The 26182-nt window shown below is 44.8% G+C and overlaps 1 protein-coding gene across 3 annotated transcripts in view; it reads right to left on the bottom strand.

The window, feature by feature from the left end:
• man1a2 (mannosidase, alpha, class 1A, member 2) overlaps positions 1-26182 on the bottom strand; it is a 78088-nt gene that overhangs the window by 18354 nt on the left and 33552 nt on the right. For all 3 annotated transcript variants that reach the window (XR_013772300.1, XR_013772301.1, XM_079277206.1), the window contains exons 4-6: positions 25813-25909; positions 14428-14546; positions 8433-8513 (exon numbers count right to left, since the gene is read on the bottom strand). Coding sequence is in view for 1 of the 3 variants with exons in the window: in XM_079277206.1 (XP_079133332.1) it covers positions 8433-8513; positions 14428-14546; positions 25813-25909 (297 nt within the window). In the remaining 2 variants the exon portion in view is untranslated. The remainder of the gene's footprint in view (positions 1-8432; positions 8514-14427; positions 14547-25812; positions 25910-26182) is intronic.

The following is a 26182-nucleotide window of genomic DNA, read 5'->3' as shown; positions in this document are numbered from 1 at the left end:
ATTGAGACATAAACTCATGTTTACAATGTTTACTGAGGGAATAAATCAAGAGAGAAGTAGAGTCATTTTCTCATAGACTTCTATACAACCAGAGGAGTCGCCCCCTGGTGGACATTAGAGAGAATGCAGCTTTAAGACATGAAGCTTTGGCTTCACTCAGCAGAACCGCCTGCATGGACCATCTCCTGTGTGTGTGTGTGTGTGTGTGTGTGTGTGTGTGTGTGGTCCTGTCCAATCATCTTAAACCCCTCCATTGATTTCTGTCCCGTCTGCCGCCCCGCTAAGAAACGTCCACAATGTTTTTATTGGCAATCCGACCGCTGATGTCATCAAGCGGGGGACGGGTTCCAAACGAGCCATCGGAGGAGACTCTACGGTGTATGTTATGTATAAAGTGTACATCTATCTATCGATGATATAGTCTTCCTCCGCTGCCTTCATCCCCAGAGAGGGAAATCGTCGGTCGTGAAAGGAAGTAAACCTGCTGAGAGACGGCGAGGAGGGCACAGAGCCCGTCTGCTTTAATGAGAGCCGGAACATCTTCCTGATCTCGTTAGTATGTACGGAGCATGATCACACGAAGCAACACTATTCACTCGTGTACACAAACTCAAGACGATATGAAACAATAGGCTGCAGGCAGCGCCACAGAAATGTACAAGTCATAACAGCATAAAAACGACGAAGAAGACAAAGACCGTCTCATTGGGATTCACAGGAGAAGAAATGTTTAAAAAAATTTAATATGCTACTAAAAATCTCATATTCTGGTTGCAGCTCCAGGTTTTTTAACAGAAATAACTAAAAACACTTGGTAGCTCCTGCAGCACATCCTTATTTTGCATTCTTCACAGTTACTTCCAGTCTTTTCTAGCAACTTGTGGAACGCTCCACAGTTAAATTATCTACAAAACAAAGCGAGGTTTGAGTCCCGTTCCTCCAAATCACTGCAGCAAAATAACCACGAGGCCCGAGAGCGTCTGTCCCGTTTACATCACATCTACTGGAGCAAGAAGACGGGACGACGAGATACTAAAGCTCTGAGGCAGAGAGAGAATCCTTTAGGGAGGAGGAGGAGGAGGAGGAGGAGGAGGAGGAGGAGGAGGAGGAGGAGGAGGAGGAGACGGAGGAGAACTAGCTCAGACGGCTCATTGTCTGGCGTTCCCCGACTTCTCTCCATCACTCTCCCTCCAGCTCTGACAGCTTTAGTGTTCAGCCTTTTAAAATGCATTACAGCACACTTCGGAATCGATCAGTGAGCGAACACGCCCTCAGTGAACGAACACACACACACACACACACACACTTTTGGGACGGTTAGACAACACATTTGAGAACGCACAAACACAAGCTGGGACGATATTATTGACCAATTTTAACTCGTACCGTGACGCCTTCACATAGTTTGTCCAAAATATATTGTCTAATGCAGTGTTCATTGAGCCCTGTGCTTCTTCTTCTCTTGTGCCTTTTCCTGCTCATCTCTCTTTTCTTTATTCCTCCATTAGTCGCTCTGTCCACAGCCCATTTTTCTCTTCTCGCATTAATCTCTTCTGCATTCTCTCTCCCTCGTTCAGGATCAGCGGAGCCTCGAGGCTCGTCTGTTTGGTTGGGACAGCAGACTTAAGATGCCGGCTGCTTTTTGTGGCCCTGGTGGTGAAAGCGTGACGTTAACCCAGCCGGGGTGAGAGGTTTGACTCCTGCTGGGACCAACGGCACTAAAAGAATCAAATAGAACAAAGCTGAATCTGTTGAAAGTCAAATCTAAATGTGGGACATCCACGAAAGAAATCGTGGATGTGGAGTTTCTGCAGTCGGACGTTGTGATTACGAGGCGTTAAAGTTTTACATTTTTTCCCAGTAGAACGACTGCAACACAAACCTACGTCCCTCTCGTCTCTCCCTCATTAACTTAACTCTCTACATCTTTTTTATTCCCGTATTAGGAGCACGGTCCATTCCCCCACATCTTTGTGCTCGTCATCTATAAAACCTCTCACTCTTCCTTCCGTCCTCTTCTCCACACCTCTGTGACTTCATCTCATTTGGCCTTTTGAACCTCGTCTTCTCCCCGTGCGACTTCAGCAACGTGCTCGAATCAAACCGTTACAGTTTGAATTAAGATAGTTTGTAATGTTCCTCAGGTCTCTATGAGGCCCTTTGCTTGCAGAGTGGAATTCATAATGCTGAGATGAAATTAAAATTTCTCATAGACTTCTATACAACCAGAGGAGTCGCCCCCTGGTGGTCACTAGAGAGAATGCAGCTTTAACACATTTCAGCGTCAGCTTCACTTTTCAGACCCGGATGTTTCCGCCTGGTCACAACTGATTTGTTCACTCTTACAACTATTCTGCACACTGCACATTAACAGCAAGCACAGCCAGTTAGACGAGACAACATGAGGACGTTCTAACAAGCTTTTTATTCTGTAAACCCTCTCTGTTCAAAACTGGTGACTAAAGAGAATCTATTTGTTTACATTTTGACTCCATTTACAAACCTGCTGGATCCTGAGTGGAAAGCATCAAATTGCTGTCAGGATGAAATGATATTTTCAACATTATTCTTTATCTCTTTGACTTGCTCTGCTCAGCGAATTCATCTCCTCACATGTTTGCACCGTCTCGAATTGTGAAATGTGTTGCATCTCTCAAAATTCATAGTGACGGCGACGCTAGCCGGTCCAACTTCCGTCCTTTCATCCGGTGTGTGTCGCTGTGCCTTCCTGCTGGGCAGCGGTGGCGAAGTCAGTCAGACGGAGAGCGAGCGACGCCCTGGATTTGTTTGACAGGTTCAGCGTTTGACAAAAAAAAACCCGAGAGGGAATCAAAAGCTCCCTGGTGAGATCAAACCTGTGTATGTTGTCAAATACATCCACGGACTACAGATAGCCGAGCTCTATACCACAGAACCAGGCGGCAAACTGAAGGTTCTGCTTCATGTTAAAGCTGCATTCTCTCTAATGTCCACCAGGGGGCGACTCCTCTGGTTGTATAGAAGTCTATGAGAAGATGACTCCTTGTCTCTTGATGTATTACCTCAGTAAACATGAGTTTATGTCTCAATCTCTAGTTTCAAGTCTTCTTCAATACAGCATGATGTTCATTTAGTACATTATGGTCCATTTAGAGTCACACAGACCATAAAGCAGGGGATGCTTTAGGGCGGGGCTACACGCTGATTGACAGGTCTCTACCAGAGACGCATACGGCGTCTCTACTTCACTCCTCAAAGTAAAGTGTAAAAGAAACACAGGGGGGCAAAATTGAGAGAATGAAGGAGTGAGACTGACAAAAATGTGAGAGGAGTGTGAAAAAAGAACAGGAGAGAGGCTGCAAATCACACTTCGTGGCAGGAACAGAAGGTGTGTTCTTGTCCTTTATCACAACACTTTCACCTCCATCTCTTTGCATTTCTGTTCTCTGCCTCTCCATCTCTCACGGTCCCTTTGTCTCTGCCTCCCACTTCTTTCCACTACTCCTCCCTCCTTGGCCTTCCTTCTGTTCTACTCTCCCTCTAATTTCCTCTCCGGTTATCCTTCACCCACCGCCATCATTATCTCCACCCCTCCCTCCTCTTCATTTACTGTTCCAATTCCGTCATTGTCCAATCTCTTTATCTCCTTCCAATCCCTCCTGTTGTCCGTCCACGGCGGTGTTTATGCCCGTGGAGTCTGCAGCCTTTCTCTGCGACCTCCTCATCCCATTATCCTACATTACAGAGCTCGGTTTGCTCTCGTGACCTTCTTCTCCTTTCTCTGTGCAATCTGCTGTTCCTCGCTCCAATCCTCCCCGTGGTTCCAGTAGTCCTCCTTTCTTTCAAGGAACAAGGAGAAGAAAGTAATGCAGTTTTCTTTTCCCTCCTCCTCCTCCTCCATGCATAATGTATGTTAGCCAGAAGAAGAAACCTTTACACCAGGTGTGTGCAAACGTCAGGCCACTGTAAAGGCCAAAGTCACAAAATCCGAGAGCTGCCTGTCTGAGCTGGTTTTGACAATGTTGGCAAAATAAAAGCTGCTGAAGCAGAAACTCTAACCGTCTGTTTCTTAACATTTCAGAACGGACAAAATCCAACGAACTCTGTCAACAAAACAACTTTGTAGTTGTTGTAATGTGAGCGGTTTCACCTTTAACAGAACACAGGTTCTTCCAGTTTCGTGCTGAGCTCGGCTAAAGATGTTCAGGATGAACTTCCTGCACGAGCTTCACATAAATGTATGAAATATTGTCTGTGGTGCTGAATGCAGCACACATGTGAAGAGGGAGACTTGTGTTCAACAGAGTGACACATGTAGTGTGTATGAATATAATCCACTTAACGGACAGATTAGCGGTCTGTGAACAGGACGCTGTGCTGCAGCCTGACGTCCTCTGAGCTTCAGCATCACATTTGTTGTAACAACCTGAGAAAGTGTGTCAGGCTGCAGAGAGAACAACAACTAAATGTGGAAACACGGCGACGAAAGCTGCTCAAAAAGGAGAGGGGAGGTAAACACGCCGGTGTGCTCATGAGCTGCAGCTGTTTGGCAGAAGAGAAAGACACCGAACGCCAAACTAGAGCATTCCTACAGATGTTCCTGAGAAATCGAGTTCACGAGAGCAGACGCACAACCAGAAGCCGTTACACCTCCTGCCTCAGCTGTCGCTGACACCGTCCAAAAGAGGAGGAGCTTCAAGGATAAAAGACCAGAGGACATGAGACACAAACCAGTGTGAGCGAGGAAAAGGACGAGCAGTGGTGGAGCTCTCGGGGAGAGGAGAGTGCGGGGAGATGAGGAGATTCAAAGGAGGTGAAGGATTAAAGGATGTCCTGGAGAGATGACGTGAAGTAAATAAAAAAAGGAAAAGGAGAAGAGATGAAAGAGAGGAGCGGCTTTTAAGAAAGGAGGAAACAAACAGCAAGAAAGGAAACGTGTTGTGGACATCTGAGAAAGACGAAGAAGCCTCCGAGGTAAAGAGAAGAGAGAGGAAGTAGAGAGAGAAAGGAGGGAAGGAGACTTAAAAAGGAGGGCAAAGAGAGGAAATGAAGAAAGAAGGGTAATTAGGAGAAAGTGAAATTAATAGGAAGGAGAGATGAGAACGGAGACGAGGAAGAAAGATTAAAAAGAAAAGGAGACAAGAGGGAAGAGATAATGAGCGCAGATGAGAGGAAAGGAAGGAGGAGAGGACAAGATGAACAAATACAAACTAGAAATGAGGGAGAAAAGAGAGGTGATCGGAGCAGAAGACGGAGCAGAAGACACTAAAGGAACGAAGCCGGAGACAGACAGAGGAGTAAACACAATCCAACACTCCTCCTGAATGCTGGTCTCCTCCTCCTCCTCTTCCTCCTCCTGCTGCTGAATGCTGATCTCCTCCTCCTCCTCCTCCTGAATGCTGATCTCCTCCTCCTCCTCCTGAATGCTGATCTCCTCCTCGTTTTCTCCTCATCACAGTTTTCTCTTCGTGTGTTGTGTTTCTGTTCAGCACGTGTTTCAGTGACTTCATGGCTGTTATTCTGGTTCCACTCACATCTTATCACAATCAGCCAAACAACAACGAGGACGAACACGCTAACCATCTGCATGCAGCACTAGTCAGCATGTTCATCTCCACTGAAGCTAATGAGAAAGGTGAATACGAGGACGAACAGCAGCAGGTGGAAATAACTCAATGAGATGAAGTGTTTGAGAGACGTGAGAGCAGCTGCTCTGGTTCGTCAGCTTGAGAATCGTTAGTTATGCTTAATTATCTCACATTATCTATCTTAATCATCTTTCTTGACATGTTTATTTCTGTATCTTCTTCCTTGTTGACCTCTTCTTCACGTCTCTCTTAGTTTCTCTTTCATGTTGTCTCATCTCCTCCTGTTTCCTTTCAGTCTTCTTGGACACTAATGTCCTAAACCAGCTCTTCTTCTTCTCTTGTTTGTTTTCTACCCTCCCCTCTCTTTGCCACTGAGCTCCTCCCTCAAACACCCGACTGAGAAAGAGGCTGATAAAGTCTCTCTCTCTCATATTCACACATGTCTCCCCCCTCAGGGAGCTGCCCGGTCAGTTAACCATCTGTTCTGCTGCAGCAGTCGAGGGGTTAAGTGCCTTGCTCAAGGACACGTCCGATGGGGGGTGAGGAATGAGTCTGCCTCCCCCCTCGTTCATCATCCTCATCCTCCACTCCCATCTCTCCATCTGTGAGCATCACCTTCACACCCTCCGCTCTTCCTCCCTCCCTTCCTATCTCCCTACCTCCCTCCCCTCTCTCCCTCTCTCTCCCTCCCTCTCTCCTTCCCTAACTTCCTCTCCCCTTCTCTTTCTAACTTCCTCTCTCCCCCTCTCTCTCTCCCTCCCTTCCTACCTCCCTCCCCTCTCTCCCTCCCTTCCTACCTCCCTCCCCTCTCTCCCTCCCTTCCTCTCTCCCTCTCTCTCTCCTTCCCTAACTTCCTCTCCCCTTCTCTTTCTAACTTCCTCTCTCCCCCTCTCTCTCTCCCTCCCTTCCTACCTCCCTCCCCTCTCTCCCTCTCTCTCCCTAACTTCCTCTCCCTCCCTTCCTCTCTCCCTCCCTTCTTATCGCCTCCCTCCCTCTCTTCCTCCCTCCCTCTATCTCCCTCATTTTCCCCTCCATCCACTGCTTCTATTACTGCACGACTGGGCTCCGAAGAGTTTAATTCACTTTTTTTTTTGTGGAGCGAGAAGAAGTTTTGCTTTAAAGTATTCAGTTTGAGAAAGTCAACCCACAACCACAGCTTTGTTTCCAACTTCAGGTGCGTTATCATGATTATTATTATTGTTATTGTTATTGTTATCTGTGGGAGTGAGACTCACTAGTGGGTGATTAGATCAGCTTTTCGTGTTTTTTATCTTTTATCCACCTACAGATGAGCACTAAGTTCTCTGTTACATCACCTGATGAGGTGAACGTTTATAAAGATGATCTCTGAACATTGAAGCTACTGTGAGAATGGAAATAATCATTTATGATTATTTTCTTCAGGAACAGTTGCGTCTCTTCTGAACTTAATAAATAAAGTCATTTCGCATCTTGATTGTCAGAATATTCCTGTTTCCTAGGAAACACCGTTCAAGTGTGCGATTTCTAATGAGCTTTTTTTATATGAATCACGAATGGAAAGAAAATACCTCTCTATTATTGACTCCGCTTCACTCGTGTGAACTGAAGCTGAATGACGACTAATCAGTTATTTTAAACCCCAAAAACAAACCTCAACGTCTAACGCAGATCTGAACCAAAGGTACGAAGCTGTAAACGGGGTTAAATAATAATAATAATCTTATTTATGGTCCACAGAGAGCTTCACAGGTTGGTTAAAACACAATACATACAATAAACAGCACTAAAGCAAAGGAATTATTTGGGATCAAAGAGGGAGTTTAATGAATTCTTTAAAAAGAGGATGAAGAGAATCAGACCCAGTTGCATTTGCTCTTTCTCAGAACTCTTCCTGGCTCTACTTGTCTATTTCTGTCTGCCTATTACAAGTCTCTCCACACGACCTCCTCACAGTCTCTCAGATGTTCTGAGTATGAATCCCATTCCCTGATGAGATTCTCGCGCTGCATTAAGACATTCCGTGTTGGCGGAAATCATTAAATGTGTTTTCAGGCGGTATTTTGACTCCTCTGTCGGTACTCGTAGAAACCACACAGCGCTGTAGTGGAGAGCACAGTGCATGTGGGCGGAGCACTGAACTAATATTTGCTCCCATTGCACTGCTCAGCTGGGCATGAAAGAAGAGAGGACGGGATGGAGAGAACAAGAGATTCAACTTCCACCAGCTCCTCTACCAAGAGCCCAAATATGGCTGCTGGCTCTAATGGGAACAGAGGAAAGGATGGATGAGAGGAGAGGAAAAAGAGGAGGAGAGGACGGATGAGAGAAGGGGAGGAGAGGACGGATGAGAGGAGAGGAGAAAGAATAGGAGAGGACGGATGAGAGGAGGTGAAAAAGAGGAGGAGAGGACGGATGAGAGAAGGGGAAAAAGAGGAGGAGAGGACGGATGAGAGGAGGTGAAAAAGAAGAGGAGAGGACGGATGAGAGGAGAGGAGAAAGAGGAGGAGAGGACGGATGAGAGGAGAGGAAAAAGAGGAGGAGAGGACGGATAAGAGAAGGGGAAAAAGAAGGAGAGAAGAGGAAAAAGAAGAGGAGAGGACGGATAAGAGAAGGGGAAAAAGAAGAGGAGAGGACGGATGAGAGGAGGTGAAAAAGAGGAGGAGAGGACGGATGAGAGGAGAGGAGAAAGAGGAGGAGAGGACGGATGAGAGGAGAGGAAAAAGAAGAGGAGAGGACGGATGAGAGGAGAGGAAAAAGAGGAGGAGAGGACGGATAAGAGAAGGGGAAAAAGAAGAGGAGAGGAAGGATGAGAGGAGGTGAAAAGAAGAGGAGAGGACGGATGAGAGGAGGTGAAAAGAAGAAGAGATCGCTTCGAGTACTTACTTCCTGTCCAGAGAGGTAGTAGGCGGCCAGCAGTCCTCCTATGAAACGAATGTTGACCTCAAACACAGACACCTCGGCATTCTGGGAAAACGAGAGAGCAGAGAGGAAAAACATCAGATAGGAAAACACAAACAAATCATTCATTTAATATTTATGTTTGTATTTGGACTTTGTTGGTTTTATCCCATCCTCTGAAGAAGAAAAAGGTTTCTTATGAGCTCCTCATGTCATCTCTTTCCTTCAGTGACTGGTTTGTAAACCGTAAACCTGAATTACACAGATAGAGAACACTTCTACTCAGGTGTCAGGTAGTCGCACACCTACAGCCGACAGATTGAGCCTCCTGAGAACTGAAAGTCACTAACGTGTGGATGAACACCGCTCTCAAGGTCTCTGCATGTTTCTCACACTAATTACGCCCACAGTTGTCACCCTGGCCATCACGCTGCAGCCGGGTGTTCACCCCTAATTGTGCTGTTTGCAAAGCACAGCTTAATTGGGGCTGAATCTCAGCACAATCTCCTGTTTTCTCCACTTTAATCTAAAGAATAATCAACCTGCTGCTGCTCTGTTTCTAGTGTGGTTTCACAGCAACTTTACCCAGAAACCCCAGCAGCCTCAGGTCAGCATGAACCTCTTTTTAACTAATCTGCGTTTGCTGCGAGCCTACGTGTCAAGACGTTTAGGTTAAATATCTGGTGATGAAAAAAGGAACTTGATTTATTTATCCTTTTATTTTGAAAGGAGTAAAAGGACGTGGTGTTGGACGGGCGATGAAGCGACGGGACGCTCTCGTAAAGCTTTTTTTGGGGAAGCTTCCATCCAGAGCTTAGGAGCAGATGAGCAGTAAAACAGCCTGATTTAAGAACGCGAGGACGGAGAGGAATCATGGAGGATGTGAGGTGAATAAAAGTTTAGATTAAGAAACAAATTGTTTTATAGGAGAGCAGTCGTTCCTGTCTCTGATCTTCAGTCATAAGATTCCGGCACATTGTACTCTCTCTCCCATGAGAAGCACATCCACCTTTTCTACTTCCTCTATTGATATCCACCACGCAGAAGTACAAACACAAGTCTGTCAACACAACTTATCAGCCGTTTCTGTCTGCGCGGCTTCCCGTCGGTGATTATCAGCGTTGTTTATTTCTACCGGCTCGTGTCACGACTGTACAAACCGCCCGGCGTCCGTCACACTATCGGGCTGTCGACTGCGGCTCTGACGCCAGCGCGTTTGAAGTGCACCCATTGTATTAAACGGGGGAAAAAAAATGCACCAAAAGCGCGTCAAACTGCTTTGACGCCTCAACTTACGACCTCGTTTCCATTCTGGAGCGTCAGAAGAGGAAGCGTCAATAAGAAAGACGTTTCTTTTGCATGCGCGGAATCCGCTCGTCGAGAGCTAAAAGGAATAAAAAGCTGTGGATTTTCCCCTTGAGGACGATGAATTGTCAATTATGAATTGTGTGTGTGTGGGGGGGGGGGGGCGGGCTCACCAGGGCACTGGAGAACAATGACTCACCGCTGGGCTCAACCCGGCATGGCAGCTATTTAATCATTCATTAGCGGTGTGGCTGCTGGATGAGGTGCTGGCAGGTGGGGGGCTGAATGGAGAGGTGGCGGATGAACGGTGTGAAACACACACACACACACACACTCGATAAAAATGTGCGTTAACACACTTTAACGTTAAACTGTATTTAATCTGTGATGGTTAACGACACTCTCAAAGAAAACCAAACGTGCACAGAGAATAGAAACCTGTGGTTGAAGCCGCCCTCGTCAAGTGGATCGGTCTCACTTTCAGTGTTACATTTAAACAAAGTGGGCTGGATTCAGTCATCTGGGTTAACTGGAGGCTAGTTTACAACATGCCGTTAATGTCGTCTTTTGCAACAAAGACCAAAGTTATTGTTACGCGCTGTAAATAGTCAACGACGTGTGGAAACAGTGGATGTATGAATGGGAACCAGCGACAACATCGACTTGCACGACTACGAGGAAACGCTTTCTGCAACGTTCGTCACGTAGTACGGAAAGAGGGTGGAAAAGTCCAGCGATCTGATCTTTGGAAGTGGTGCACGGTGAACGTGGCTTTAAAAACAGCTGCGTTTCCTTTTCCCCATCGGCCTTTTGATGGAGCGATGCCTTCACAGACGGGAGGACAAATGACAAAAGCACTACGATCACAAGAGGGAGGAATCATCCTTGAAAAGGAGGGCGGGACATCGTGAACCTCACAAAAAAACATCCTCACTATAAAAGGTCAATCTGGCTCTGACGGACACACACACACACACACACACACACACACACACACACACACACACACACACACACACACACACACACACACACACACACACACACACACACACACACACACACACACACACACACACACACACACACACACACACACACTTTAATCTCCTCCATGGAGATCCAGGCCATGCCCTTGTTCCCGCTTCACGGCTCTGACTACAGACGCTGGGTGTGGCTGAACAAATCTTTGATTTCTCACGAGGGGGCCGAGCTTAATAACACTTTTGCTGCCAATTACACTGAAAGTATTACACTGAAAGTATTGCCAAAGCAGTCTTGGCATGTCATGAACGTGAGAGTCGCAGGAAGCTAACGGCTGGATCCTTCTCCTAATGCATGCAGGTGTAAAGGCGTCACACCAGGCCGCTAATAAGCAGAGCGACGCACCTCCCTCTAAGGCTCGTTAAGCCTCCTCCTCCCTAATCTCTCCCCTCCTGTGGAACCAAAGGGCTTCTCCTCTTCTCTCCGACTCTTATTGCTTCATTCAGCCCCCCCATCGTCTCATATCCTTGTCATTGTCATTGCATTTGTAATGCTCTTAATAATTCTCCACGAGGCACGACTCTCATATTGTTTGTGTTATTACAGCGGCTGCTCCTGCAGGTATTTCGGGAAACACGATTTTCACACCAACGTTTCTATTTGATGAATCCTGTTGTAATTGTCAGGTGGATGTGTGTATTTTTATCTGGGTTTGATAACATCTCATCTACAACTCAAAATTAGGCTTTTTTGTTGAAAAAATGAATGCTCTTACTAATACTGCGACAACTACTACTACTGATAATATTTCTAGTATTACTACTACTACTACTACTTCAACTTTTGCTGTTGCTACTATTACTACTACTGCTATTACTGCTACCATAAATATTATTACTACCACTACTGCTATTACTACCACAACTATTATTACTTATTCGACAACTGCTAATACTGCTATTCCTGCTACTACCAGTACTAATACTACTACAGCTATTAATACGACTGCTACTTCAAAAACTGACTTTACTATTACTACTACTACTTATTATACTACTACTACTGTTATATAAAATACTACGACCACTACTACAGCTATTACTACGACTACTGATACTACTACTTCTTCTAATTACTAATACTTCGACTACTACTACTACTGCTACTACAAATATCACTCCTGCTACAGCTAGTACTTATTCAAATGCTGCTAATACTTATACTGCTAATAATACTTCCACTACAACTTCTACTGCTACTACAACAAATATCACTACCGCTGGAATTCTTTTAAGCTACAGAAACCGTTCGAATATCAAAATGTTCAGCTCTTTCAGGAGAGGGGTGATATGACTTCATATTTGTAATCTTTCAACTTTTTGAATTATTCAGCTTTTTGCAATTTAAAAAAAATTGGATATCTATTTTCAGCAATGTTTTTGAGATTCATTTCAGCTTTCCAACGCATTTTCAGCAGGAAATGCTTTTTCTAGTTCTGTTTCATCTTTGTATGAATCTTCCTACTTCACTTTTTTACGAGCCTCAAGCAAAGGTCTTGAGGATGAGTGTGGTGGTCAGATGGCTATCAGGTGAGTCCTGTGATTTATTGTGTCCCTGAAATACTTCCACGTACTGCTCCTCGGATGCTTTGGTTTGCTGATTATTTGATCGGCTCTGCTCCGTTTCTTTTGTATTGATTAGCTTTACTTTACTGAGAGGTAAATACTCCCGATGGATGCATAACGTATCGGTGGGTTCTGACACTCTACATCCTGGTCTCTGGCTGGACTGTGTTAACTCTATGTTTCTACGTCATGTATTATGTGTTGTCCGTTATGTGATCAGCGGCCGCCGAGGCGTCAGCTGGTCCAGTTAATAAACGATAAACAAAGGGGCAAAGGGTGAAGCTGATGTGGATTTGTAGGAGCGCCCTCTGCTGGACAACAAGGGAAACTACTTCAAACTGTTCAGGCAAAATGTCTGAGTTGCCGAACTCTTTCTAAGACTCGCATCATAATGCGTGGCTAAGTGTCCTTTAAAAGCCTTTGAATGAAGTAAAGAAAGCAGAGAGTTCAATCACCCCTCCCTCTCTTTCTCCTTGTCTTTTCCTCCTCTCCCGTTTGCGTCCCCCTCCATCTTTCTTCCTCCACCTCTTTCCTGGTCTATCCATCCAAACCTCTTCCTCCTCAGTCTGTGATTAATCGTCTTCTTTATTTCTTCCTCTATCTCTGATGTCTCCTCCTTCACACTTCTCTCCATTCTCTACCTTCCATCTCATCCTCCATCCTCTCTCTCTCCCCCACGGTTCTCCATCCCCAATTCCTCCCCCGATCCCTCTCTTTTCTCGCAGCTCGATCACAGTGATCCTGAGGGTAATTAGCCCTCCGAGTGTCAGACCGTTAGATCCTCCCTGCCTACCTGCTAGCTGCCCCGTGATTGCCTCAGTAGGAGTAACAGGCTCAGGAGTCAGACAGAAAATAAGAAAAGAGAAGGCGAGAAAACACAGAGGAGGCACGGACAGAATAACGATTCCAGGGGAATGTTTTTAGGGAGACAGATATGAGAAAAAGGGGGGAAGGAAAGGGAAGAGGAAACGCAGAGCAAAGGAGAGGAGAGAGGATGGAGGTGGACAGGTAACGAGGGAAGCATAGTTAGCTGTGAATACAGGAGACATAAAAGCTGAACAAAAGATGATGGAGGGGTGGAAAGAGAGAGAGAGTGAACGGATCGAGGGCAAGAAATGCTGATAATTATGGAGGAAAAAAGGATAAAGGATGGACAGAGGGTAAAGAGATAAAAAAAGAAGTAATAGGGACCGCAGTTGATGGATAGAGGGACAGATAAAAAAATATGATTGTCAAATGTAATGGAAGAGCGGAGATTGAAGACAATAAAGCGGTCACGTCCAAACACTACAAAGAGGTTATAAAAGAAAACAGAGGGAAGGAGCGACAGTAAAGACAAAAAAAACGACAGTAAAACGGTAAGTTAGGATGAAGACGAGGGTCGTAACCACAGTAGAAACATGACAGAAGGGAAGAGAAGTGATGGACAGAAGGAAGGGAAGCTGGTAATAGGAGAGGAGGACAGAAAGAGAGAAATAAACGAGGTCTGATGGACAAGAGAGGAGGATGTTAACCAAAAGAAAAATAGATAGAAAGGAGGTTGAATCCCGCTTGAGCAACAACTGCATACTGTATAATCTGAGGTCTGATGGCATGTTTCTCAAGGAAAACTGATCTACATAAACTCCTCGGGGCCATCTTAAAGACGGTGTAAAGCAGCGCAGTGACTGCTAGTTTCAGAGTTGTTATTTTCAATCCAGCGCCCACGTTGTGTAAGGACCAAATGTACCCGTCTGGGTCCATCTCTGCATCACGGTGGTCTTAAAACGATGTGCGGTCAGCCCAACTGTTGGTGCGTTGCTATCTGGGGGCAGCAAACATCTATGATTAACTTAGAGACTAAATGCAAACCCCTTGTTCTGTCACTGACCGCTCGGTGCTAACTCATCACCAGGGGGCAGACTATCAGAGTGATTGGCCAAATGAAGCACTGGGCTATTGACCTCGATGAGGAGTTATGATGAGTGTGTGTTTTTCACAGCAGGTAATCAATCATCTCGAGTGGAGACAAAGCCACTCGAGAGTCTCTGTCCACCAAACTCTTTAAGGAAGCTTTAGGTACACACCACTCCGAAGTCCAGGTTCTGCTCGATCCACTCCTGGCCGTCCTTGAACTCGTCGTGCAGACCCATGATGTAGAGGGTGTCTAAGGCGTCCACAATGGTCGCCCCTAGCTGGGAGTTACCTGCACAACACGCACAGGAAAACAAACAAGGAAATGAGATTCATTTGTTCGCTCACACTGCACGCCAACTCATCACAAAACACAATGGGCCTAAATTATCAAGGAAAAACTGAGATTTGTTGCATAAAAAGAAAAATAAATCACTCCGAACTTTGCTGCACGTCCATCATGCAAACACTGCAATCTACATATCGAGTAAATTGTGCTCAGACAATCACAGAATGAATTAATTGATGAGTCATGACCACAGACTGTGTATAAGAAGGGGACGAAGGCGTCGAGACACTCATTGGTTTATGGACTGCCGTTTGGAAGCCTCGAGTTAAGTGTTTTGGCCGTCGCCATCTTGGATTTTTGCAACCAATGAACAGGAAGTGACCATATTTGGACTGAGGAGGCGTGACGTAGAGACGCCGTATACGTCGCTGGTGAGACCTGTCAATCACTGTAAGCCCTGCCCTAAAGCATCCCCTGCTTTATGGTTTGACTCAAAGAACTTCTATTTATAGAGCAACATTCAAACAATTCAAAGTGCTTTACAAATGATTGACGAGATGAAGACGATGAAGATACCAATGTACACCCAATTACAAATTAAAGAAATAAAGAAAACTGCAGGAGAATATCAAATTATGATCATAATATCATCATCTATATCCCACTGATCTACATCCCGTCCGCAGCTGGAACAATGAGGTCGATGTCTTTGCAACGGAGATAAGAACTCAAGCTAATTAGTGCAGAGATAGAATATATCAAAAGGTGTCATATCAGCATTTACATTCATCCACTTGAGAGTTTGGATATCACGGACGTTATGAGCTGAAAGCTGTTGAGTTTCTGCTCACGTGTTTAGAACGTAGCTGTGAGTCGACAGCTCTGAGACTTCACCATCGTTGATGAACCGCTCCATAAACACAGCAAGTACATCGTTATTCTGAGCACCAGAGAAATAAAACGTGACTTACTGCCCCTTTAGGTAAATTACAACTTGTATTTCCACTCTTAATCCTGTTCATCATTGTATTATCACCAGCGCTGAGGTCAGCGACTCTCTGACTCCAGCTCTGGGACTGTAACCTGCTCATAATGTTATGCTTCATAAATCCTCAAGGCTTCGAATGCTTTGTCTTTTATCTCATTCCCTCGGGGATTAAAGCATAATTATTACAAACACATAAGTCAGTCAGTCCTTGTTCTGAAGTCTGGGCAGCTTTTTGTTGTCTATGTTTTATACTTTCCTGTGAATGTGAAATAAGTTATTAAATGTGCTGTTCATCATTATTGTCCTTTCTCTGCTTAGTGATGGATATCCTCGCGTTTCTGCTTTAAAACAACACTACGGTGGCAGATAATGATATTTCACCGCTTAGTTATTGTAAATATATAATCTTGAGTTATAATTCAAGAGATACGCTACATTTTACAACATTACACATCGTAATGTAACTCAATGCAACCTCCGTTAACATTTAGCCAAGCAGGACTGTGCTGCTCACTGGATGCTAACAGCTAACGGCTAACGTTAACTAGCTCTCCGCCATTTGTTGCTCACGATGTAGCTTTATCAGCGGGAGAAATAGCGGAACAGGTGTGTAGTAGCGATCGGGTGAAGGGCGAATACCACGTGTTGCTGTTGTTCCTGTGTAGCGTAAATTACATGAGAACACATCAGATCGCTGCATTAATATACTCGCTGATACCCGATCAAGCATTTCAGGCTGTATCGGAGGAAGTTGTGGTATCGGTATCAGAACTCTAGACCTCGAAGGGTCCCGAAGTATCGGCTCTTGTAACATCCCTAAATGATAATCGTTTGTTCATTATTATTTTTACGTCTTCATTCTACTCCGACAACGAATGAAAATGTGCAACTGCTGAAAATGAAACATTTAACGCACATTTATTCTGCAGACATGAATAGTTTTTAATTTAACAAACAATTTTATGTCAACATACATTCACTCTGTGCATGAAACTAAACATCTGCATATCTTAAGGCGTTAATCTCCTCATTAATATGTAAAACACTGCAGCAAGGTATTCTGGGATCTACTGCTGCTCCCCGTCTTTGGTTCAGATCGATGCACGCTCACTCGCAGCTTATTCCGGCGATAAAACTCAGTGTCGCTGCCCTTTAAATTCTTCCCTTGTTTCCTATCAGCTCCCTTCTTATCTGTGGCTCCATTCAAACGGAGAGCGTCCGAGCTTCATGCAGGAGCTGCAGCGTTATTATCGTCGTAGACAGGAACCTCTGAATCACTCTAAAAATACTCTGCAGGCACCGCTGAGAGCGAGATGCCCTGGCCGCCCGCCGGATCTCGACAGATTGGCCCGAATGTTGCCGGAGCGGAGCAGAGCCCCCCCCCCCAATCTCCCTCCCCGTCTGTCGCTTTCATCACCTGCAGGAACACCGTCAGCGGTGGCAGCAATGTGACACCAGAGAGGCAGAGATAGAGGCCTGTCAAAGGTCTCCAGCCAGAGAATCAGCCACTGATGTCCAGGCAACCCCCCCCCCCCGCATCCTCTGCAGACCTTTCATGCGACGCCAACTGCATCAACTGAAGCTGAAATTGGCACTCTCTAACGGTGGGTTTAGGGTTTCCAGGCACTGCTTATCGGAGACAAATTGGCCGGGATGAGGTTTATTTATTACTTATTTGGGGAATTATCACCACACACACGCTTCTTCTCTTCACATCCTGAGATTGAATTCACACGTCTTCTTTCTACCTCACCTGAACTCTCACACTCTCCGACTTCCTCTTCCACCAGGGAAAACGTGATGTTATTAGTCGTCTTGTAAAACTGTCGGCTCTGGGAGAGCGGGGAGATGATGGAGAGGCCAGGTGTGTGTGTGTGTGTGTGTGTGTGTGTGTGTGTGTCTAGTCTATGCATGTTGCACAATTTCATTTGTTTTTCGTGTTTGAACGAAATGAGAATGGATGAACGTGAAGGGCTGTACATGGGGAGGGTTTGCAGTTTATGCATGATGAGTGCTTATTCCTCGCCTTCGTTGTAGTGTGTGTGTGTGTGTGTGTGTGTGTGTGTGTGTGTGTGTGCGTCTTCTCAGCAGGATCACACCCAGAAGCCTGAAGGTTTTTCTCGACAGAATAACTGAGCTCTGGAGTCGCAGCGTTTCTCTTCTAGCAGCCTCAGATTGTGCTCTGGATTTCCTCCTCCATCCCCATTCAGTCTCTGAGTCTCTGGTCTTTAGTGCTGAGCTCCTCCTCATTCCCTCGACACAACCCTCTGCACTTCAACATTTGATCCTCACAAACGACTTAACGGTAAAGCAGAGAATCTCTGTCTGTATATATCTCAACAGCCGTTCCTCTGATCTTCATCTGGTGTAACGTGTGGTTACAAATTGGTGCAGTTTGGAGGCTTCATTAAAACGATTACTTTTTCCGTTTTAAGAAAGCGTTTTAATAGAAAAACGATTTCCATCCAAAGTGCTCAAATAACAGCTTCCCTCCAGCACACGTAGGCAGAATATAAATACATATAAATGCAGAATTTAAGTGTGCAACAGCTGCAAGCATAGACTCCTCCATCAGGGAAGGAGACCTCACGACTAATGAGAACCAATCAGAGGAGAAGTTGGGCGTCAGTCATATTTTAAACGTCTCTGTTTCAGGAGTTTGTGTGGACGACGGACGTAAACGTAGCAAAGGTTCTGTGTTTTTAAATGACAACTGAGTGTGAATGTAGCCTGAAGCTGAGCAGACACAGTAGGAAAGAGAAAGATGAAAATTTACTTTTTACTCATTTGAAGAGACTCATGATATCTGACTTTTTAAGAGCAAACCCTAAAATGTGGTTATCACACAGTGGACATGAACACCAGCTGGTGCAGGTCAGACATCGTTACACATAACTTCACTTTTTAAGGTATTTAAGAAAATAACATCCGGCTCATTCAGACCAGTGGGCGACTGGTTACCGACGTGAAACATCTGCTGAGTTGAGTTTACTGCCTCAGAGGGTAACTGGGACTGGGACATGAGCTCCTTAGACTGAACCTCCGGGCCCCGGGCCAAAGGGGCCTCAGTCACCACTGCTTTTTACTGTCGAGTCGATAAACATACGTGTAATTCGTGGCACAATTCAGAAATAATGTCCCACGGGGGACAAACTGAAGGGGCTTATGGAGCACCCTGTAAATAAAGCTTCTTATTATAACTCCATACATAGAGCTGCATTGTGGGTAATGGTCCCAAAGTGACTCATCCAATCATTCAGTGGAACTACTCTGTAGACTGCAGCCTTCATCATCCTCTGGTCACATAGACGGCGAACAATAAAAAGCTAAAATAAAACTGAAGCCTGTGGGCAGGAAGGTACAAGGTAATGTTTTTCATAAATCTTCCTCTTTCCTTTGTTTGGAGGGCTTATGCACATTCCTGCTGGACTCAGCAGCAGGCAAATCCTCCTGTTTCCTCCGGTCCAATTTGGCAGCGGCAGCGCCGCTGAAAGTTTAATCTGAAAGGAAAGAAGGGAGGGAGGGAGGAGGGGAAGGAAAGAGGGCCAAGTGGAGGAGTTCTGAAGGAAGTTTTGACGTCTTGTTGGGCCCACAATTCAATTCTGTGTGTGTGTGTGTGTCGGTATGTATGTGGGTGTGTAGCGCTGTCCTGGGTGCTGAAACGCAGCATCTATAGACCGACAGTCTCAACCGAGTCGGGTCTTTTTATTCTACATGTTGAGGAATAGACTACAGTCTATCTATATGTTCATCTGTTTACACGTCTACATATGAGCACATTTAACTTTTATGGTCCATCGCTGCGTTGAGGCAATTGTTGTACATTTTATGGCCGTTTTCATTTCAATAAAAAGAGAAATCCTAGAAGTCAGATTTCTGTCATTCAACAGTTTGAGGAAAGTCAGACAGCTTGTGTTGTCGTTCGCCCAGGTGGCTTATGGGAAAAAACACTAAATAAAATTCATGGAGGAAAATATATATATTTATTTTAAACTCAGACACAACCTGTGAATGTGAAGGAGGAAGTGTTCCTGGGTTAGAGTTAAAGGGATAGTTGTGATGTTTTGAGGTGGAGAACCAGCACAAAGTAATGTTCTGCTGTGGACGTATGTTAGACTCCTAAAAGAATCTCTATCAGTTTAAGTGAACGCTATATTTAGTATTTTCACCTCTTTATCTCGCTGTCAGACAGACCTTTGTGATGGATATCTATGTTATCTTCTCACCCACCAGACTCCTTTGATAAAAACAGTGATTCTACCTCTCAGAACACAGGAGTTGTCGGTGCACCGCTGCCTTGATCGGTTTGTTTGTTGTGTGACTTCGGTGTTTTAAATGAGTTAGTTCGGATTCACCAAAGTCACACAACAGACCGATGGAGGCAGCGGTAGACCAGCAGCTCCTGTGTTCTGAGAGGTAAAATCACTGTTTTTATCAATGGAGTCTGGTGGTGGAAAGAGCTCTCTGATGGCTAAATATAGTGTTCTCTTAAACCACGTATAGATTGTTTTTAGATTGCTCCCTTTACGCTCCATCAAGCCAACATCCCCAAAGCTTATTGGAAAAGCCAGATAGATCAAATAGAAGATGTTGGTACTACTTCAAATGAACTAGCAGTATAACAAACTGCCGGAGCAGATACAAATACAATCAGTCAACCTGCTCACGATTCATGGCATCCAAATAAAGAAAAACTTCTACGTCAGGTGACGAAGCCGCCGTAGAACTGGTCAATGACTTTAGAAACAAATGTAAACCGTACGACTTCTTTTCCCAACTCCCATCAGTGTAAAAATAAGTTACGAGCTTCAGTCCTTACTGGAATCAACGGGCATAAAGAAAACAAAAACGTGTACATTAACGGAGCTCTAAAGTGCTTTGGATAAAAGCATCCACAGCATGCGGTGTTCATCAAGTTTAAGATAATCACTGAAGAAGTGCTCTAGGATTTATGTCAAAAGCTTATTTAATATCTCGCCCTGCAATCAATCCACCAGGCAGCTCGCACAGTCGGCACTTTTATACCTGAGCTTGAGACAACTGGCACATCTCGGCTTTTAAGAATTTGACTCCACTGCTGGTTCGCAAATAAGCAGATCAACACGTCTCCGCAGACTCCATATTTATGTTTCCTCGCTGCCACGTTATGATATAAAGTGAGCGAACGGCATTCAGTGAGAGTCTATGCCGTCCAAATCACTCAGCCTTTGGTGTCGTGCTTATTAACGCTCCAGAATAGTGTCTGAATGTTTTAACGCTTTGCAGAGCTTCCATAGACGGTATGCAAGAAGTGGACGAAGTCATCGTGACGTCTCTCGTTGGTTTGTGGACTGATGTTTTGAAGCCTTGAGTTCGGCGTTCAGACTGAGGAGTGACGTAGAGACACCGTATACGTCTCTGGTACAGGCCTGTCAATCACAGTAGCCCCGCCCTAAAGCATCCCCTGCTTTATGGTCTGTGTGACTCTAAATGGACCATAATGTACTAAATGAACATCATGCCGTATTGAAGAAGACTTGAAACTAGAGATTGAACCATAAACTCATGTTTACAATGTTTACTGAGGGAATAAATCAAGAGAGAAGTAGAGTCATTTTCTCATAGACTTCTATACAACCAGAGGAGTCGGCCCCTGGTGGACACTAGAGAGAATGCAGCTTTAACACATGAAGCATCAGCTTCACTCAGCAGCATGAGAGCTTCACAACGGGGGAGGGGCGGGGGGGGTGGGGGGGGGGGGGTAACCAACACAACAAGAAAAATGTCACCACCAAACTCAAGTTTGTATATCCTGTTGGGATGTTGTCCAGCTGGAAGATGCTTAAAATACTTATATGAAGCAAATAGAAACAATGTGTCTCTCATCCACTGGACAGGAGACAAAGTATCACTGATTTTAACTTCAGTTTTTGCAACAGCATCACTGATTTGACCATGTATTAGCATTTTAGTCCAACTTATCATGCGTTAGGATGTTCCAATCTATTCCACTGGTCAAATCTCATAGTTAATACATTTTGGTGGTGCATGACCACATAAAACGTCTTCGTATGGAACCAGAGTTGGATTCTGACTATTCTGGATTGCCTGACTCTGTAGCTACACACACACACACACACACACACACACACACATTTCTGTTTCATTGGTCTTCACACCCATGACCACCTTACACAACCGTTTACTCCAGGATGCAATGCTCCGCTTCGCCCTGGGAGCCATTCATGTGAAGACGTGACCTAGATTAGGAGTTAAGCTACATGGCTGTGAGCGAGAGCAGACTTCACGGCAGTCACGGGATCCACGTGCACCCTGCAGAGATATCGCAATAGGAACGAATATCCAGTCGCTCTGCAGAAGATTACACTCCTCAGTGTCCATTGATTAGAAAAGCTGGGAGATCAAAGCACTGCTTGATCCAGTGTTGTGGTTTTATGGGATTCTGGATGAGGCATTAAACAGAATCTATATCACCAGAGCGTCATGTAGATGAGCAGATGGAGGTCAGTTACTTTCCAAAAAACACATGAAAACAGTATTTCTGCTCTGATCCAACATGGTGACTTTTAAGAAGCAAACAGAGGACATTTAAATCACATGGAAGCATTTCTGACTACCGGTAGTTTAAAAAGCACTGACACCGTTTTCATCTTTAACCATATTTTTTCATTATTCCCTCTTTAAATATCTATTTTATATTGGTATGAAAAAATTATGAATTCAAGTTTCTCACCAAAAACTAAATTTACTTTCCCAATACTAATTTTTACTGATTTGAGAATGGTTGCAAATTAAATGCAACCATCCCTAAACCCAACTGTTGGTGGTTTTGTTGCCAAAACCAAACTGTTGGTGGTTTTGTTGCCAAAATCTAACAGTTGGTGGTTTTGTTGCCAGAACCAAACTGTTGGTGGTTTTGTTGCCAGAACCAAACTGTTGGTGGTTTTGTTGCCAGAACCAAACTGTTGGTGGTTTTGTTGCCAGAACCAAACTGTTGGTGGTTTTGTTGCCAGAACCAAACTGTTGGTGGTTTTGTTGCCAGAACCAAACTGTTGGTGGTTTTGTTGCCAGAACCTAACTCTTGGTGGTTTTGTTGCCTAAACCTAACTGTTGGTGGTTTTGTTGCCTGAACCTAACTGTTGGTGGTTTTGTTGCCTGAACCTAACTGTTGGTGGTTTTGTTGCCTGAACCTAACTGTTGGTGGTTTTGTTGCCTGAACCTAACTGTTGGTGGTTTTGTTGCCTGAACCTAACTGTTGGTGGTTTTGTTGCCTGAACCTAACTGTTGGTGGTTTTGTTGCCTGAACCTAACTGTTGGTGGTTTTGGTGCCTGAACCTAACTGTTGGTGGTTTTGTTGCCTGAACCTAACTGTTGGTGGTTTTGTTGCCTGAACCTAACTGTTGGTGGTTTTGTTGCCTGAACCTAACTGTTGGTGGTTTTGTTGCCTGAACCTAACTGTTGGTGGTTTTGTTGCCAGAACCAAACTGTTGGTGGTTTTGTTGCCTGAACCTAACTGTTGGTGGTTTTGTTGCCTGAACCTAACTGTTGGTGGTTTTGTTGCCTAAACCTGTACCAGCTGAAGGACATCTTTCCTCATGTTACTTCAGTCCCTGAAGTTAGGTTTGAAACACAAGTTAAAATGTGTATAATGTCTTGGATTGACATTACCGTTGACGTATATTGCAGTAAGGTTTCACGTTAAATGACAAAACGTCAAAGTGATTTAAAGCCATTTCACAGTCAATCAGGAATCCCTGTTTCCATCCAATCACTCAGCCTTTGAGCATGTGTGTGTCCCTTCGGTACGAGATGTCAATGCTCCCAATAGTTACAGCAACTAGAGTCTGCAGCGTCTCCAATACACTGCTTTCTCGTTTCTGTGCTGCTCCCTCTTCCAAGACACACACACACACACACACACACACACACACACACACACATAATCAATACAGCCGAGTTCTGTGGGAGGACAAGATATGCCTCATCAATAATGGAAGTGTGTTATGTGAGGAGTGTGAGGCTCGACTCTCTGCCTCGTGTGTTACTGGCCACCCTGTGACTAATAACCTGCAGATACCCAGCCTCGACCGCTGCAAGGAGGCAGGAGAAAACACGCACACGCACACACACACACAGGGTCTGAAATGATGTTCTTGAGTATTTTATCTGTCTGAAGGAATAACATTTTAGATCTGATGTGATTCAATGTTTCATATATATTTTTCACAAAAAACATCAAACTCATGATTTACCATCGCAAAGATACACATTGTTAACTAATAGAGCTTGATAATGTAACTAAATGCAACCTCCGTTAATGTTAGCTCAGTTATTTAGCCAAGCAGCACTGTGCTGCCCACTGGCTGCTAACAGCTAACGCTAACTGACCCTCCTTTCAACAGGGATTTGTTGTTCACAAAGTAGCATTATCAATAGTGTGCGTCCCCCGAGGTTTATTCTGCTTTGGAGTGTTTTATTCTCTCCGCCGTGGCTCCGTCCACAAACAAACTGAAATACGATACAGCATGCGTATGGCCTGACAATTTCACCAGCCACTGCCAACTATTTGTGCTGATTTCAGATGTTTGAAACGCACACAAACAGCATCTATCGGCCGTTTAGCAGCAGCTCATAACAACACAGTTCCCTCCGGTTAATTTGCGTGACTGAACATTCAAATTTGACACAAAAGGCTCATAAGCATGCATCCTCTCTCTCTCACACACACACACGAAACTAAGTGAAAACACACACGCAGAAACCCTTGAAATACACAAATCCATCTGGCAACCGAAACACTCAGATAAACACGCATAAAGCATAAATTAACAGTAAGCAAAGACCAATGTAGCATTTCGGGCATCTATCTCAGCAGCGATTATGCAGAAACAACCAATGCATCTATTGATGTGTCATAATGTAAATAGATTGACATACAAAGGCAAAGGATGCTTGCAGCACGCAGCCAATTTGATCCAGCTTTTGCTCCCCATGAAATGTGTTTAATATTTAATGTTATCTTTATAAAGCTGGGACTGCGGGACTGGAGATTTCTGGATATTTTTCTTCATCCACTGTAGAAGCTACAACACCACAGAGGAAGACTGTCGCCACACAACAGAGGAAGGTGTTGAGGCAGGACAGGCCAAGGACACGAGCGGGTGTGAAGAAACACTATTAATGGCCGTGTACAAAAAAAGAAATGCTGGGAAAAAGCCAGTGGTGTATCTCAGTGTGATGCGTCAACGTGTACCTCACAAATAGGAAACAGGAAATAATTGGGGAGGCGCCATTGTGTGTCCAGCAATGTTAACATCCATGTTTACCAGCTGGCCGTCTTCTTTCCTTCCTTTGCTGAGAACCTTTGGCGGTTTACAACCATTTTAAGATACGTGGCAAACTAAGCTAGACGGCTAATAACACCAAATGCTACTTGAGGAGCAGCTGATGCTGAGCGGCTTGTTAGCCTACAGAAATAAACAAAGGAACGTTAGCTGTGACCATTTCACAGCTAACGGGTTATGTCGAGTTCCAAGCTTTCAAAAGCAAACTGTTATTGGAGCCTGCTGGGAAAATGTAGCGTCTGACTTGATTCATTGATGTTCAGAGAACATCTTCGGTCCACACTCACTTTAAACGAAGCAAACAAGTCTATTTTCTTTCCCATTCATAATTTGATCCTTTTAACAACGCGCAAGTTCTCCCGCCGCAATAAGAGCAGTCCAAGTCGTGCGATCTGTGCTATCGCAGATAGCAGCTGCAGAGGCGGAAACCAGAAAAACAGCTTCCGATACACAAACCACAGATGAAGAGCGGCTGAGCTGGACTGACCTCTCTGTGGGAAAGATAATCACTGCCAGTGGCAACGCTTCTCTCTCTCTACAAACACGGAATTTCCCTTCTGACAAAGTGTTTGTACTCCCACTTTCTAATGCAGAAGAACGTCCTCCTGAGTAAGGACTTGTGAAATATTACCAAAGGTTCAAATACATCTCCTCTTATCTGACATATCGATGATGCGTCCTCTCTGCATTGTGGTTTCCCTGATCTTGGATTTCAATTCGCAAACACTCTTCCCGACGTGATATGCATCCTGCCAGAGGCATTATCACATAACCTTGTCCACAAGGGGAAAAGCAGGTCGTGTGTGTGTGTGAGAGAGAGAGAGAGACGAAGTGTGTGTGCACTCATGCATGCATCCATGTGTGATTTACAACCGTGTGAGCAAACTGCCAATGGGTGCAGACAGCAGTGGGGGAGAGAGGGGTTAGTCTGGCTTACCGAAGATATTAGTGGAATGTCCCTTCTTGGCGAGAGGCTTCAGCTCGTTGTGTCCCCATCCGTACTGTCTGTAGCTGTCCCACGCATGCTTCATCATCTGAGAGGAGAACGACAGCATAAACGCCATGTCAGACAAATATGGAGTGTCCTGACTCGGCAAATACAACATCCTGCAGCTCACACGAGTGCACATCCAGACGATGGCTCGGCGAAGATAGCGGGATAATGATGTCTAAAATTTGCATCGTAATCACGCTTAACGTTGATATAATTAGGATTTTGGTATAATGTGATTTCAGTTCCAACAGATGTTCAAGCTGTCACTAAAACCAGTTAGGAAACCAACAAAAAATATACACTGCAGAACGAA

The sequence above is a fragment of the Melanostigma gelatinosum genome (genome assembly GCF_949748355.1).
Source record: "Melanostigma gelatinosum genome assembly, chromosome: 10".
Lineage (NCBI taxonomy): Eukaryota > Metazoa > Chordata > Actinopteri > Perciformes > Zoarcidae > Melanostigma > Melanostigma gelatinosum.
Note: the sequence above shows the minus strand (reverse complement) of the source record. Positions and strands in the feature narration are given on the sequence as shown.